The sequence below is a fragment of the Dermacentor albipictus genome, chromosome 4 (genome assembly GCF_038994185.2).
Source record: "Dermacentor albipictus isolate Rhodes 1998 colony chromosome 4, USDA_Dalb.pri_finalv2, whole genome shotgun sequence".
Taxonomy (NCBI): Eukaryota; Metazoa; Arthropoda; class Arachnida; order Ixodida; family Ixodidae; genus Dermacentor; species Dermacentor albipictus.
The window spans coordinates 68,608,944-68,624,410 of NC_091824.1; the positions used below are offsets into that span (position 1 = coordinate 68,608,944).

Sequence of the window (15,467 nt, forward strand, 5' to 3'; positions counted from 1 at the left end):
TTTGGTCCATGTACCGCACGCCCCCGACAAGCCGTGATCCAAGCCCGGACCATAAAGAGAGCACCAACGTAGTCACGGACCATCGAGTAAGCCGTCGTCTACAACAGCTGCCCCCGGAGCACGGACTTCTGCCTGAGAAGACCAAGAAGAGTGTGGCCAAGACAACCACAATGGCTGCCCCAGTCTCACCCATCGTACTTCAACGACCCAGAGAGCCCCCTACCTTCCGTGGAGCTACGTCGGAGGATCCTGAAACCTGGCTCGAAACCTTCGAAAGGATCGCGACCTTCAATAGCTGGACCTCTGAAGATAAGCTCCGACACGTGTACTTCTCCTTGGAAGATGCCGCGAGGACTTGGTTCGAGAACCGGGAGTCCACCCTAGCAACATGGGACCTGTTCCGCAGTAACTTCCTGAGGACGTTCACGAGCGTTGTCCGAAAAGAAAGGGCCGAAGTTCTGCTGGAAACCCGAGGCCAACTACCTAATGAGACCATCGCTATCTTTACAGAAGAGATGACCCGTCTTTTCCGGCACGCCGACCCGGAAATGTCCGAAGAGAAAAAAGTGCGTTTCCTGATGCGAGGCGTAAAGCAAGAACTTTTCGCCGGACTAATCCGAAACCCACCGAAGACCGTAGCCGAGTTCGTGACAGAGGCTACGACGATTGAGAAAACGTTAGAAATGCGCACTAGGCAATATAACCGCCAAGTGCTCACGCCTCAGTGCGCCGTCCAAGCGCTGGGCTCCGTTGATCTCCAAGAGACCATAAGGGCCATTGTGCGCGAAGAACTCCGCAAGGTCTTGAATTCGTCGCAGCCTCAAGTAGCCTCGATTGCTGACATCGTGAAAGATGAGGTTCAGCGATCACTGGGAGCTCCTGAGGTGCAACCTGAATTACCGCAGCCCCAGCCAGAAGCGATGACCTACGCCGCCGTCGCACGCCGTCAAGGGCCCCCGCCGCGACCGCGCCAGGGCCCTGTCACGCCACAGTTCCGTCGTCCGCCGCCGCCGCCGCCGCCAGCACGACCACCCGTCGCCCAGCGCACCTACGCGAGGAAGACGAACATTTGGCGCACCCCCGACCACCGCCCGCTCTGCTACCACTGCGGCGAAGCCGGCCACGTCTACCGACGATGCCCATACCGGGAGATGGGACTGCGAGGTTTCGCCGTCAACGCTCCGCGCCCGCAGCAAGGTGAACGCCCTCGCGATATCGCCGACTACCTCGCCGCCACTCAGTGGAACCCTCGACGACCATCCCGTTCGCCGTCACCAGGCCGCTACCTGTCGCCGCAGCGCCGACCATACAGCGGCCCAGCCCGGGGCCGCTCTGCGAGCCCATATCCGGAAAACTAAAAGCAGCAACCGATGGAGGTGCGGTTGCTGTTCGTCGAACTGACGAAGATCCTCCGCCGACGACGAAAACGACGAAGAAACTATCTCGACGACCTAATGAAGACACGCCGCAGTCCCGACGAAGTCAGCAAACCAAGTCTACACCGACGAAAGACGACTTGACGACGCGATGTTCCAGTTTCAGTTCAACACGACGCAGCCGTGATCCGACGCCAAGACCTAACTGCAACGCGAGACAAAGAACCACCGACCTCGACGTGCTTCTCGACGGCCACGCAGTTACCGCCTTAGTGGACACCGGTGCTGATTACTCCGTCATGAGTGGACACATCGCCGCCCAGTTGAAGAAGGTTAAGACTGCATGGGAAGGCCCTCAAATTCGGACCGCTGGAGGACACCTGATTACGCCGACTGGACTCTGCACGGCAAGAATTACCGTTCATGACCGGACTTACCCAGCACCTCCACCAGATGTCACGTGGTAGTGACGTTAAAGAACACAGTAGCAGTACTGTGAAAGACAAACTAGCTTTTATTGGGCGAACCTACCCCGCCACCTTCGTTATCCTCCAGCAGTGTTCACGCGACGTCATTCTCGGCATGGACTTCCTAAACCAACATGGCGCAGTCATCGACTTGAAGTCGAAGTCGATAACCCTGTCTGAAGATCAAGCGATACCACCGGAGAGCCCTCGTAGTCACCACGCCTTGAGTGTGCTCGAAGATCAAGTGAGCATCCCGCCTCGCTCCAGCATTGTTATTTCGGTCGGCACCGAAATACCCGCTGACGTAGAAGGTGTCATCGAAGGCGACCAACGTCTACTGCTAGACCGTGAAATTTGCGTCGCAAGAGGGATCGCTCGACTCCACGGAGGGAAAACGGAAGTGATGCTAACCAACTTCAGCCAAGAGTTCAAGCACATCAGCAAGGGCATGACAATCGCGTACATCGAGGAAATTGTGGAAACGAGCAATGCCTTAGTCCTCACAGATTCGGCCGCATCTACCCCGCCGACCATAGTCCCCGAACCAGACTTCGACGTAAATCCAAGTCTCCCCATAAGCAAGCAGCAAGAGCTCAGAAGTCTTCTCCGACGATACAAGGACTGCTTTTCGACTTCATCAAAGATTCGACAAACACCAGTTGCAAAGCATCGCATAATAACCGAAGAGTGCGCTCAACCACTCCGCCAGAGCCCTTACCGAGTTTCGACGCGAGAACGTGAAGCTATTAGGCAACAAGTCGACGAAATGCTCCGCGACGACATCATCCAGCCGTCGAAAAGCCCTTGGGCATCCCCTGTGGTCCTGGTAAAGAAAAAGGACGGAACCCTGCGTTTCTGCGTCGATTACCGTCGTCTGAACAAGATTACGAAGAAGGACGTATACCCCCTCCCACGAATAGACGACGCATTGGATCGGCTCTGCAACGCTAAATACTTCTCGTCGATGGATCTCAAGTCTGGCTACTGGCAAATAGAAGTCGACGAAAGGGATCGCGAAAAGACCGCCTTCATCACCCCAGACGGCCTCTACGAGTTCAAGGTTATGCCATTCGGACTGTGCTCGGCGCCTGCAACGTTCCAGCGCGTCATGGACACGGTTTTAGCAGGATTGAAGTGGCAGACCTGTCTCGTTTACTTGGATGACGTCGTCGTCTTCGCCGGAAATTTTGACGATCACCTTAGGCGGCTTGCAACAGTACTAGAGGCCATCAAATCATCAGGGCTAACTCTGAAGCCAGAAAAGTGCCGCTTCGCTTACGACGAGCTTCTGTTCCTAGGCCACGTCATCAGCAAATCCGGAGTACGCCCCGACCCGCAGAAAACAGCTGCCATCGCAAAGTTCCCGCAGCCCATTGACAAGAAGGCAGTGCGTAGATTCCTTGGCATGTGTGCCTACTACAGGCGCTTTGTCAAGGACTTTTCACGCATCGCTGAGCCGCTAACGCATCTAACCAAATCTGATGTCGAGTTCAAATGGCAAACGGCGCAGGCCGACGCATTTCAAGAACTAAAACGACGCATGCAGTCGCCGCCGGTACTCGCACATTTCGACGAAGACGCCGATACCGAAATCCACACTGACGCCAGTAGCCTAGGCCTCGGTGCCGTCCTAGTCCAGAAGAAAGACGGGCATGAACGGGTGATATCTTATGCTAGCCGGTCGCTGTCAAAAGCGGAAGGCAATTATTCTACGACTGAAAAGGAATGCCTCGCCATCATTTGGGCTACAGCAAAATTCCGCCCATATCTATATGGCAGGCCATTCAAAGTCGTCAGCGACCATCACGCGTTGTGTTGGCTAGCTAACTTGAAGGACCCTTCAGGACGGCTGGCGAGGTGGAGCCTCAGACTGCAAGAATATGACGTCACGGTGATCTACAAGTCCGGACGAAAGCACTCCGACGCCGACTGCTTATCGCGCGCCCCCATCGATCCCCCGCCGCAAGACGACGAGGACGACGATGCCTTCCTTGGGATAATAAGCGCGGAAGACTTCATTAAACAGCAACGAGCCGACCCGGAGCTAAAAGGTCTCGTCGAGTATTTGGAAGGGAACACCGACGTTGTCCCTAGGGTATTTAAGCGCGCGTTGTCTTCGTTCACGCTACAAAACAACCTGCTCGTGAAGAAGAACTTCTCGCCAGTCCGCGCCAGCTACCTTCTTGTTGTACCGTCAGCGCTGCGTCCAGAAATATTGCACGCCCTACACGACGATCCAACCGCTGGGCACCTCGGATTCTCCCGGACGCTGTCGAGAATACAGGAAAGGTATTACTGGCCGCGTCTGACCGCCGACGTCGCCCGTTACGTCAAGACATGCCGAGACTGCCAACGACGCAAGACACCACCGACAAGGCCAGCAGGATTACTACAGCCGATCGAACCTCCTCGCCGACCATTCCAGCAGATTGGGATGGATTTGTTGGGGCCGTTTCCGATATCAACATCCGGGAATAAGTGGATCGTCGTGGCGACGGACTATCTCACCCGTTTTGCTGAAACTAAAGCTCTACCAAAAGGCAGCGCCGCCGAAGTGGCGAAATTTTTCGTCGAGAACATCCTGCTGCGACATGGTGCCCCAGAAGTCCTCATCACAGACAGAGGAACGGCTTTTACAGCAGAGCTCACCCAAGCCATTCTGCAGTACAGCCAGACAAGCCACAGGAGGACAACTGCCTACCATCCGCAGACGAATGGTCTTACAGAGCGCCTGAACAAGACCCTCGCCGATATGCTAGCAATGTACGTCGACGTCGAACACAAGACGTGGGACGCGGTCCTGCCGTACGTAACCTTTGCGTACAACACGGCGGTGCAAGAAACAACACAGATCACGCCGTTTAAGCTGGTTTACGGCAGGAACCCGACGACGACGCTTGACGCCATGCTGCCCCACGTAACTGACGAAGAGAATGTTGACGTTGCTAGCTATCTCCAGCGTGCCGAGGAAGCCCGACAGCTCGCCCGCCTGCGAATCAAGAGCCAGCAGAGGACCGACAGTCGACACTACAACCTCCGACGACGCTTCGTCGAGTACCAACCTGGCGACCGTGTTTGGGTCTGGACCCCGATACGCCGACGAGGACTCAGTGAGAAACTACTCCGACGCTATTTCGGACCGTACAAGATCATCCGACGTATGGGCGCACTGGACTATGAGGTCGTGCCAGATGGCATTTCGCTGTCACAGCGGCGCCGCTCACGACCTGAAATTGTCCACGTTGTGCGACTCAAGCCGTACCACCAGCGTTGACGAACTTTGGGACTTCGCGTAACTTTCTTTTGGACTTTGTTTCTTTTCGTTGTTTTGTTACTTACGTTTAATAAGTGTCCTTTTGTGTTTCGCTCTTATTGTAGCATCGGGACGATGCTTTTTAAGAGGGGGGTATTGACACGTGTACTTATATTTATCGGGCGACCACGTTTCGCCGCCGAACAAATCTTATCGCACAGCGCGGGACGCGCTTGCATGTATCCGAAGTTTCTGGAAAGTTATCGATGCTTCTATGCGTAGTCTGTTGTCGCCGAACCTTGTGTTATCTGATTTATTCGCCTGACGCGAATGGTGTAGAAATTTGTGGAAGGCACGCGGGTCCGAACGATTAGTCTGGAACATTCGACGACTGCTCTATAAAAGCCGACGCGCTTGACCCGCAGATCAGATTTTCGACGATCGCCGACTGTGTTCGCCGCTATCGTTGTGCTTTAAGTGTACCCTGTTTTGTGGGCACAGGTTCGCCCAATAAAAGCTAGTTTGTCTTTCACAGTACTGCTACTGTGTTCTTTAACGTCACTACCACGTGACAATATATATATATATATATATATATATATATATATATATATATATATATATATACACACACACACACACACACACACACACACACACACACACACACACACACATTGGGTGTGTGAATGCCTAAATTCATTTTGTAGCAATTTTTGGAGCATATAAGAATACTGGAGCACTTTGGAGCAGACAAAGTTTTATTTTAGAGCTGTCTGTAGCACATACATGTTGTTACTGAAACAGTTTGGAGCATGAAAATTTAATTCAAGGAATTACTATAGTTAAGTTGGGTAACAATCACAAAAACTTGCATTTTGCAGAGTTAGAGCGCTGTTGAAAAGTAGCCTAATGGAATTTTTGCTATTTTTTAGGTATTAAAAGTGCTCGTGAAGTGACCGGAGGTGTTCTCCAAAATAAGTGAAGAAGCAAGGGTTAATGAATGCTTATTTTTTTTTTAGGCATTTCTAGGTAACGGGGCAACTCGGACTAACTTTTACCAAGAGTCTGCACATGACAGAATTTGCTTCTAAACTCACTAGAAGCACCTAGAAATCTGGAGTTCATACTGAGTGATTAGGTATAAGCCCCTGAATAAGCTACAGAGTGACATTCTCCCTTCTCTCTTGGTTTCTCCTTTTCAGAGTCTGCTCCCTCCTCGCTCTCAGTTTGCACTTTTTGTTAGCGGCGATCGCACAGCGCAGCAATGCGATCAACAATATATGAGGAATTCCGACTGTGAAGCTGCACAACACAATCAAGAGCCGACTTGTCACCAGTACGAGTCAAAACAAAAGGCGCTGCTGGCAGCGTGCGTTTCCGTGGAAGCTGTGCAAGCACAATCATGCGATTCCATTCCACAAACAGGGAGATGCGGATAAGCACCAGGCGTCCTCCCCTGCCCTCGCTCGCGACTAAAGTGGCAGCTCAAAATAATGTCGCTACCTTTAGCTTTATTCAGGAGGCTTAATTGGGCCACTGGTGGCCAAAATAGGAAAGTTATCGTAAATACCCACGTATAATACAAGCCCGCATATAGTACGAGGTAAAATTTTTGGGACACGAAAGGGGAAAAAAAGTTTTATCCCCATATAATAGGAGTTAAGAAAGCTTGAGGAAAACATTTATTTAAATTGCACTCCGCACTTCAATCACTGTCTTCCTCATCTGTGCTCTTTTCGGATAGTTCTTTGTTGGACATATCTTCCCAGAGGTACTAATCCTTTGTGTCATCGAGCGCATTCAAGATACCGCACTTTTTGAATGCGTGACGTACAAGGTCCTCTGGTATGCTGGCCCATGCATCCACAATCCACTTGCATAGCGTGAATGGCGAAGCCTGCTTCAGCCGCCTGATTGCCGTCACTGCAGGCTCACCTGAACGCATCCAATCTGCGTAACACCGCTTGACCACATCCTTGAACGGCTTGTTCACGCAAACATCTAAAGGCTGCAGCTGAGACGTCACCCCACCCGGGATAACGACGAGTTCATTGCCGGATTCAGGCAAGTCTCTTCACTGAGTCAACCAAATGGCAACGAAATGCGTCCAGCACGAGGATGGACAGGAATGACAACAGTGCGCCAGGCCGCCTACACCAGACGGACTTTATCCAGTCGAGCACAAGATTCTCGTTGATTCAGCTTTTCTCACGGCACCTCATGACCACATTTTTTGGCAGCTCCTCACCTTTAGGCACTGTCTTGCGCGTGAAGATGACATAAAACGGAAGCTTGCGTCTGTCTGCCGTGCACAAAAACATGACGGTAACTCGCATTTTCTCGTTGCCGGTGGACCAGACATAAACTTCTTTAGAGCCCTTTTCGAGCACGATGAGGGGCAATGGCATGTCCAGATAAACCGGCGTTTGGCCAGCATCGCCGATTTGCCCTAGCTGGAAGTTTTGGACTTGCACAGCGAAATAATGTGGTGCTGGAAAGCCGCAAGCAGCTCTTCGAACGATTTGGGCAGCTTTTGCGAAATCGAAGTTCAGCGGCGTAAGGAAAAACCAGCATAAATCCAGTGCTTGCTCGCTTTGAAGGCAGAGCTTGGTAGCTCTTTTTCTCTTGCAAGCTCCTTAGCTTTTGCCTGCATAAGCTCCACGCTCACAGCTAGATGCGCGGCTCGCTGTTGGCATACGAATTCCGTCAGGGCGAGTTCGTTTTCCAGGAATGTCCCACTCTTCGGGCCACGAAAGCTTCGTCACGTTCCGCTGCATGCGAAAAGGGCTTCCTTCTGTCGACGCCATCCGCAAATGCTTCCCTCGTTGACACCAAACTGCCTCCCAGCTGCACTGTTGCCGATGTCCTGTGCGACTAAAATAACCTTTCTCTTGAAAGCAGCCAAGTACTGTTTTCGTGGTCCAGACATCTTGGTCCTTCAATGCAGAAGCGTGGTTTGCACGTGTGCTGCCAAGGTGCGCACTCAACAATAATGACGCAATGCTGTAGTCACGCAGCAATAACAAAACCAAGCCGTAGCCATGCAGCAATAAGGAAGTCAAGCCATAGCCACGCAGCAATAGCGAAACCAAAACTTCTAGCCCAAACTTCTGACTGAAATTTTTGTTCGAATCCACAATAGTACGAGGCAAAAATGTGGGATGCCAATAATAGGCAAAAAACATCGTATTATACGCGGGTTTTTATGGTACTTTCACATGTGCTCCAAGACCAGCAGCACAACACCCTTCACCGCACCAGCAATCTTTTGCTGATGACTTCCAAAGCCAAAGCTGCCAATCTGGTACAGCGCGGTGCAATTTCAGCCATTTTTCCACTTTCGGCACAATCTGCCTCGGCAATTTGCTTGAGTATAAAAATGGTGCAATTGTCGCAGGATTGTCACCCCTGTAAATATTGAAAACATCCCCCACCTGACTATGCAACATAAAGACACAATGCGCAAGTTGTACCTTTGTTACATAAGCTGCGGGTACAGATGACTTATACAACTTTTGTTACTTAAACATTGATGAAATTGGCCCTCACTGAATAATTAAAATCAACTGGTTGCCATGGATAAGCCAACCCAAATGATGTCCTTAATGGCTACAGTGTCTGTCTTTGTGGTGCCAGGGGACAGAGAATGCATTGAAGACACATTATCTCTCCCCCCAAATTCCAATTTCTGGCCTGACCTAGGCAGATTTGCAAGCGAAAATGGCAGCTCTATATGATTATTACGTTTACTCGATTCTAAAGTGCACCTTTTCTTCCCTAGAAAATTGGTCAAAAAATTGTGTTTGCAGTGTAGTCATATACAAAACTGAAACCGTGCTCAAAAGCCCACCATGAGGGCCAGCGTCATAACTGTTGCCACCACAAGATCATGAAAGAACAAGTTCTTGCTTTGACGTGCCACTTTTAGTTTGTGGTTACAAAAGCACATTCAAAAGATAAGTTACTTTACATGCTAAGCTAGTGGTTAAAAAGTCATGTCGCATATTTCGACATTCCAGTGGACCAAATGTATCGGAGGATGAATTAGCAGAGCGGTTAGTCAAGGCAGGGACCACCGTCCTGTTACGATGGTTTTGGAGTTGTTTGATCAATGTAATATGTCCAACATGCGATGGATTGCATGGAAGACGATATGCTGTAGTCCACAGTCAGCGACGAAGTGCTGTCTCAGGCTGCCAACAATGGACATTAACTGTAAATACATTTACATTCAGTGGTGTTCAACAGTGCTGGTTTCATCCTTTTTTGATTGCCAGAACAGGAGGAATGCTACATTTTTCTTGTTAAAGCAAAAATCGGGTGTGCATTAAACTTTGACTTTAACCCATAAAAATTGAATGCATGTTAGATTCAGAGGCATGTTAGAATTGGGTACATATTGCTGAATTAAGCTATATTTTGGCATGTTTTCTGCCTTTGTCATAATTCGACCCTCTGGATAAGTTAATCTAATTTCACCAGTCCCATCACAGTTAAATTAATCGTAGTTGACTTTTCTCTAACTTGGACGAAAAACATGAAGCGAGGAAGCAACAGCAAAACTAGCAACTAAATGGTGTTAGGACTATTGATATACCTCTATGGTATTATTAACCACTTGGTCAAACCACAATCACCAGTAGGCTACAAACAAGTAGAACTTGCTTGACACAAATTTTGTTCTTGCCTTCGTTTTGAAATAAGGGTGCAAGAATTAAGCTGGAAAAGCAGTTAACACTGAGCTCATGTACGTGGTGAAATCGCCAACTGAATTAGTTTGCAACAAACAAACAAAACCGAAGCAGCTGCACAAAGCATGCTTGCACGATTTTTCCTACACCAACGGAAGCACTTATCACCTCTCATCCTCAATGGACCATTATGCTACTGATACCACACCGACGTCTAACATGACCACTGCAAGAACTATCAGATCATGCAGCAAAGCCCGCAATATGCAAAATATGCCTCAATCCCCAGCTGTGGCACAATCGCTATACTAGAAAAGGCAAAACAAATTTCGGAAGCATGCTTCTCAGATGGGTGCTCCAAAACAAACGTCACAATGTTCTTCATGAAAGCAGCTTTTCATTTAAAATGCAATCGATCCACTTGTCTTGCCACGTGGCTTTTTGTATGCTCACTTGTACAGTGTGTATTTGCAATTTGCGTTGAGAAGTTTCTGCAGGACACCAAGCTTGACGAGCGGCTCTAGTAAGGCAACTGTCTCATATACATAAGCACTGATCACTTCTCTTATAATCATCATCATCTACCCCAGTACTTTCACTCCCCTTCCCTCTTCCCCAGTGCAGAGTAGCAGGCTAGAGCGCACCAGCTCAGGTCGACCTCTGTGTCTTTCCTGTCAATAAATTCTATTCCATTCTAATATGCAATTTGCGTTTAGGAGGGCTCTTATTGAGCACGGTGGTGATTACTCATACCTAAGTGTAGACTACGTCATCATATATACCGACAGAGTGCTCACGAGATGTGCGAAGCTTAAAAATGGAATCCCCGCTTAACTGCTGTGTTTCCTACAATCGCCAGCTATCGTGACAATATTTGGAAAGGCGATATGTCACGTCCAATGGCATTACCTCACGGGCTCGGCACTAGGCGATGAGGATTCAAGAAAGGGGCTACAAAATGTGACGACAGCAGACTAACTGGGTCAACATTTCAAAGCAACACCAGGGTTTGGTTATGACAGATGCTGTAATGGAAGGCTCCAGATTGATTATGACCACCTGGGGATCCTTTAACATGCATCTAAATCTAACTTCGCAATTGTTATCTCTCTCCCCCCCCCCCCCCCAAGTGCAGCCACCCCATGACCAGGGGTCAAACCCACATCCAGGGGTCAAACCCAGGGGTGACCTCCTGTTCAGCAACAAAACACCATAGCCACTGCATTGCCACAGCGAGTGAAATGAGAGAAGCAGAAAATTTGTGCTGTTTACACAGAAAAGATAACTTCACAAAAAGAGAGAGAGAGAGGAACAAGCTAATGATGTGCAGCGAGGTGGTTAGACCACAAATCCATTATAAAGTGAACAGTTCGACAAGAGCTCCTCTGATCAGGTATCGGGTTAATAAAACAAAATTGCAATATGGGTTCCGAAACGGTGAAGCTAATTTTGACACTGTTAGTGACCGTAATTTTGTTTTATTAAGGCTACCAATTACAACCAAGGCATTGAAGCACACGCAAAGAGTACCCCCTCTCTCCCCCACTCATGGTTCGTGGCCCTGCTTGTTACTGGTTCCTGGGAAACTAACAAAAAAAAAATTTATAGAGGTCTAAAAAAAAATTCCAACAACACAGTGTCAAGAAGTTCTGCTGTGGCACCTGCACTTGTGGGAAACACTAAAATTGACGACGAGATATCATAAGAGTTTGTTGCTAGCTGGTGTTTCCAAATTTCGTGTTGTATTACTATGGCCCTCCCTTCTGTATGCGTAGCTGCAAACACTAAAAATGATCACGATATATCAGTAGAATTTGTCAGTGGGTGTGTTTCCCATTTTTCCTTTGCATACATACCACTTCCCTTCGTAATGTGTGAATACTGAAGGTAAACAAACAAATAAATAGTGTATGTCTTCTAACCTTGTTCCAATTGTGTCTCTCGATATTAATGGACGAGTCCTCACATATTCTGGGAATTTCACCTCGCATTCCTTTATTATGCACAAAAAAAAAGGAAACTGCAGTAACATGCAGTGACCTCATGTAACATGCTTCTGAAGTTCAGCCACCACCCACCAGGTGCCACTGCTACCATAGTCATGGACAGATGCGTTGAGCACAAGCTGCATTTCACACTGCCCTAATGAGTATTCTGGTGTAATGGGGTGACATGTGCTGCAGGATGGGGTCTATACGCTGCAACCCCTTTCAAACTAAAACCACAGGCACATAACACATCCTTCGAAACTTGCATCTTCACCACCATGAGCAGGAAACGGAAGCTGTTGGTTCTTTACGGTCAGTCAAAGCGATGTCTGCAGTGATGACGGCAGGTTTTGCAACTTCGAATGCGACACAGCAGCATGATAGCGATGCAGCAAGGACATAGTTGTGAAAAGGGAAACTCGAAGGCACCAACCTGCTGCCCACTGCCCTTTTCTAGTCGATCCATCATCTCTTCAAACTGTAAAGGGATGATTTCCATTTTTTTTGCCTGCTGTGTGAGCCACTTTTCATCCTCAGAGTCCATGTCATAGTCCGGGATGTCCTGATCCATCGCAAATGCTGTGCAAGAAAAGAAACTCTGGTTACTTAGGCCAACACAGGCTATAGAGGGCAGTTTGCTGTAAATACGCCAAACACATAACAAAATAATTTATGGGCCGAGAGAAAGAGGACATTGCACTCAAATATCCACCGCTTGCAAACACAAATATGATTCCAATCTTTTACTTGTGGTTCTTAAGAGGAAACTTTAGCTCATTACCCAAAACATTTTCGTTCTAAAATTACTGCAAAGTTCACAGTTGCATTCAGTATAAGATCTTAGCCCAGAACATGTCCTACAAGTAAGTCTGGTTTGTATATTGTACATACAATAGTTTTTGATTATGCAAACTTCTGTAGAAAAGCATAAGCTGAGAAAAACGACTTCAAATTTTTATAAACCTTCCACCGCATTCTCATTGCACGTATGGTCACTAAAATTAAGCTAGAATGTGTATGGGGCCTTCTTCTGCTCTGTTATGTGGCAACAGCATCTAGGTTCCATTTATTCCTAGCCACTTTTCAATTCTCAAGCACCCTGGCTCTCCGAGAGCCTTTGACAAGCACTGCTGGGTGTTCCATTCTAGGTAGTTCATTGGAGTAAAATGGTCCAATAATGTAGCCACTTGTCCGTGCCTAGTGATGTGGCCATAAATAGGAGAGGGAGGGTCGCTGCCTTTATCACCTATTGTGCATGGCTGTAAAGAGTGCACGCATCTGTAGGCATGCGACTATGCAGCCTGACAATCCTACAATTTGTCAGCATTTATCATTGCATTAATTCCCTCAAACATAGTGTGCAATGGGATAAGAAATAAAGAGGCTATGCCAATACAGCACACTGGAAGCAAACTATGGTGTAAGTCCGCACACCATTATTTAGCTGCACAATAGCTCTCATAGAAGTATACAATCCTGATAAAGCTGCACTTCGGAGACAGACTACTGTACTTATGCTGTTGCAAAACAAACGGGAGGAGCATGATCAATGACACAAATGCAGTGAAATCTTATTTACATTGGTGTGTGTGTGTGTGTGTGTGTGTGTGTGTGTGTGTGTGTGTGTGTGTGCGTGCGTGTGCGCACGTGAAAGTTGGCTTAATGTAAGCCCAAAGGTAGGCTTTAGTTTATTTGTGGTTAGAACACCCCAGTAACAAGCACTGTGCTAGTGAGCTGAAGACTATGGTATGCTCCATGGCCTTCCATGAATGCTCACCTATCCTTACACCTCTGCTCCGCTTTCCCTTTCCAAGTGCAGCATGGCAGCCAGATTGTCACTCAGCTGTCAACCATTCCAAAAGATTCGGTAGTCAGTTTCCGTTGAATCAGCTTAGGTGGGACTCACGCCTCACTCTTCTAACTGTGCATTGCTTGGGCCATGAGAGTAAATTGTGAAAGAAACCTCTCAAGGCAGCACAAGGTCTGCATGTACTCGCGTTTCCTCCGGTTAGGGTTCAGCAGTTTCTTTTCATATTGCCTTCCAGTGTATTCTACCCACAGCAAGCCTCTACTGTTAATGAATTAATTAACACTTTGAGGGTCAATGTTGCAAATATATGGTGCCGTGAATAAGTCTCAAATGGTTGATGCCATGTATTTACAAGTGCCATTTGTATGTTTGAAAAATGTGCCAATTTTTCAACTCTTTCTTGCACAGCAAGTGCTGCCACCTTGTGTGGATGCAAGGGGCTAACTTTTTTTTTTTCTCCATGGTTTTTTTGGTTTTCATTCCACAGCATAACACTGACTTTTTAGCGACCACTCGCGCATCCACAGATGCGAGGGCACGTGGCGGTTAATTCTGGTTTTGCCTCGCAGGCTGTTTCTGTTCATTGAGCTCATAAACACCGATGTCTATGTGGTTTCTTATCTCTCAAAGAGTATGCACTAGATGCCCACTCGTCTGTTACTCACATGGGTGCGATTACATCTGTTCACGGTCGGGTGCTGGTACATACAAATGATGCCGCCTTGTACAATCAACGCTGCCATGCTTGCATTTCTTTTTTCAAGACTTGGCTCGCAAAAACCAATTTTTTTCATTGCTCACATACACAGTTCGATTACGCTATGGGCGTGTGCGCTGGCTACAGTGCTGCAAGTATGCGGAGCAGCGATACTTCCGATGTGGACTACTACCCAAGTGCCAAATCAGAATATATCTATTTATGGAAGTATATATTTATATCTATAAGTATTTATGGACGCCCATTTATATTCATGAATAAACAATGCAGATATTGGAAAGCATCTTTGTCACTTTAGGGTCACTCTAAAAACTTGCGGTGAATTTTTTTTCTAAATAGGCTGCGGCCTCGAGAACCCGTCAAGTGACCACAGGTGTGAGCTGAAATGCCAGCTGTGCGGCAAAGGCCACGCCCTAGGAGATCCCAAGTGCCGAGAACTCTTCCGCACTCCCTACGAAGTTAAGAAGCGACAGTGGGAGAAGATGGGACAAGCAACGACGACTGGTGGGGGACATCAGAGTCGACAACGCGAACCCAAAGAGGGAAAAGACTTCAAGTTCCGCGAGGACTCTTTCCCAAAACTGGAAGCAAATCAGAGCAGACCATCGCCGCCGCCCAAAGGACGCTCCGGTTCCCGTGCCAGGAGCCAGTCCAGGGGGCGCTCGAGCTCAAGGGACCCTGCCAACCCATGGAGACGAGGTAGGAGCAAGGAGCGTAAGGGTGTGAATTTCGCGGGCAAGGTCTCCCAGGAAAATAATCAGAGGGATAAACGGGACGAGGAAATTGAGAAATTAAAGAAAATGGTCGAAAAATTAACGGGGATAGTCGATTCGCAACGGTCCGAAATCCAAAACTTAAAGAAATCACAGAGGCAGGCAACCCCTCCTCCGCAACAACCCATTAGACAGATGACTCCCCCAGCGGCACGTCAACAGCCGCAAGGAGAGGATAAGATGGTCACAGAGGCGTCCCTCCCGCCACCAACGAAACGCAAAATTCAAGACGCCGACCCTATTCAGGCTATAGAAAAAAGGGTCGAAAATTTGGTAAGATTAGAGGCCAAGATGAATGAATTTATGAACCATATCAACATCCAAATTCAAACTGTCCTTGGGGCAGTTCAGAAACAGGCCGAGGAATGCCAAAGGCTAAGGAATGAGA

The 15,467-nt window shown here is 48.3% G+C and overlaps 1 protein-coding gene across 1 annotated transcript in view; it reads right to left on the reverse strand.

The window, feature by feature from the left end:
* The window catches only part of E(Pc) (Enhancer of Polycomb), an 86,168-nt gene that overhangs the window by 40,360 nt on the left and 30,341 nt on the right, over positions 1-15,467 (reverse strand). The window contains exon 3 of the mRNA XM_065431925.1: positions 12,212-12,357. Coding sequence (XP_065287997.1) covers positions 12,212-12,357 — 146 coding nt within the window. The remainder of the gene's footprint in view (positions 1-12,211; positions 12,358-15,467) is intronic.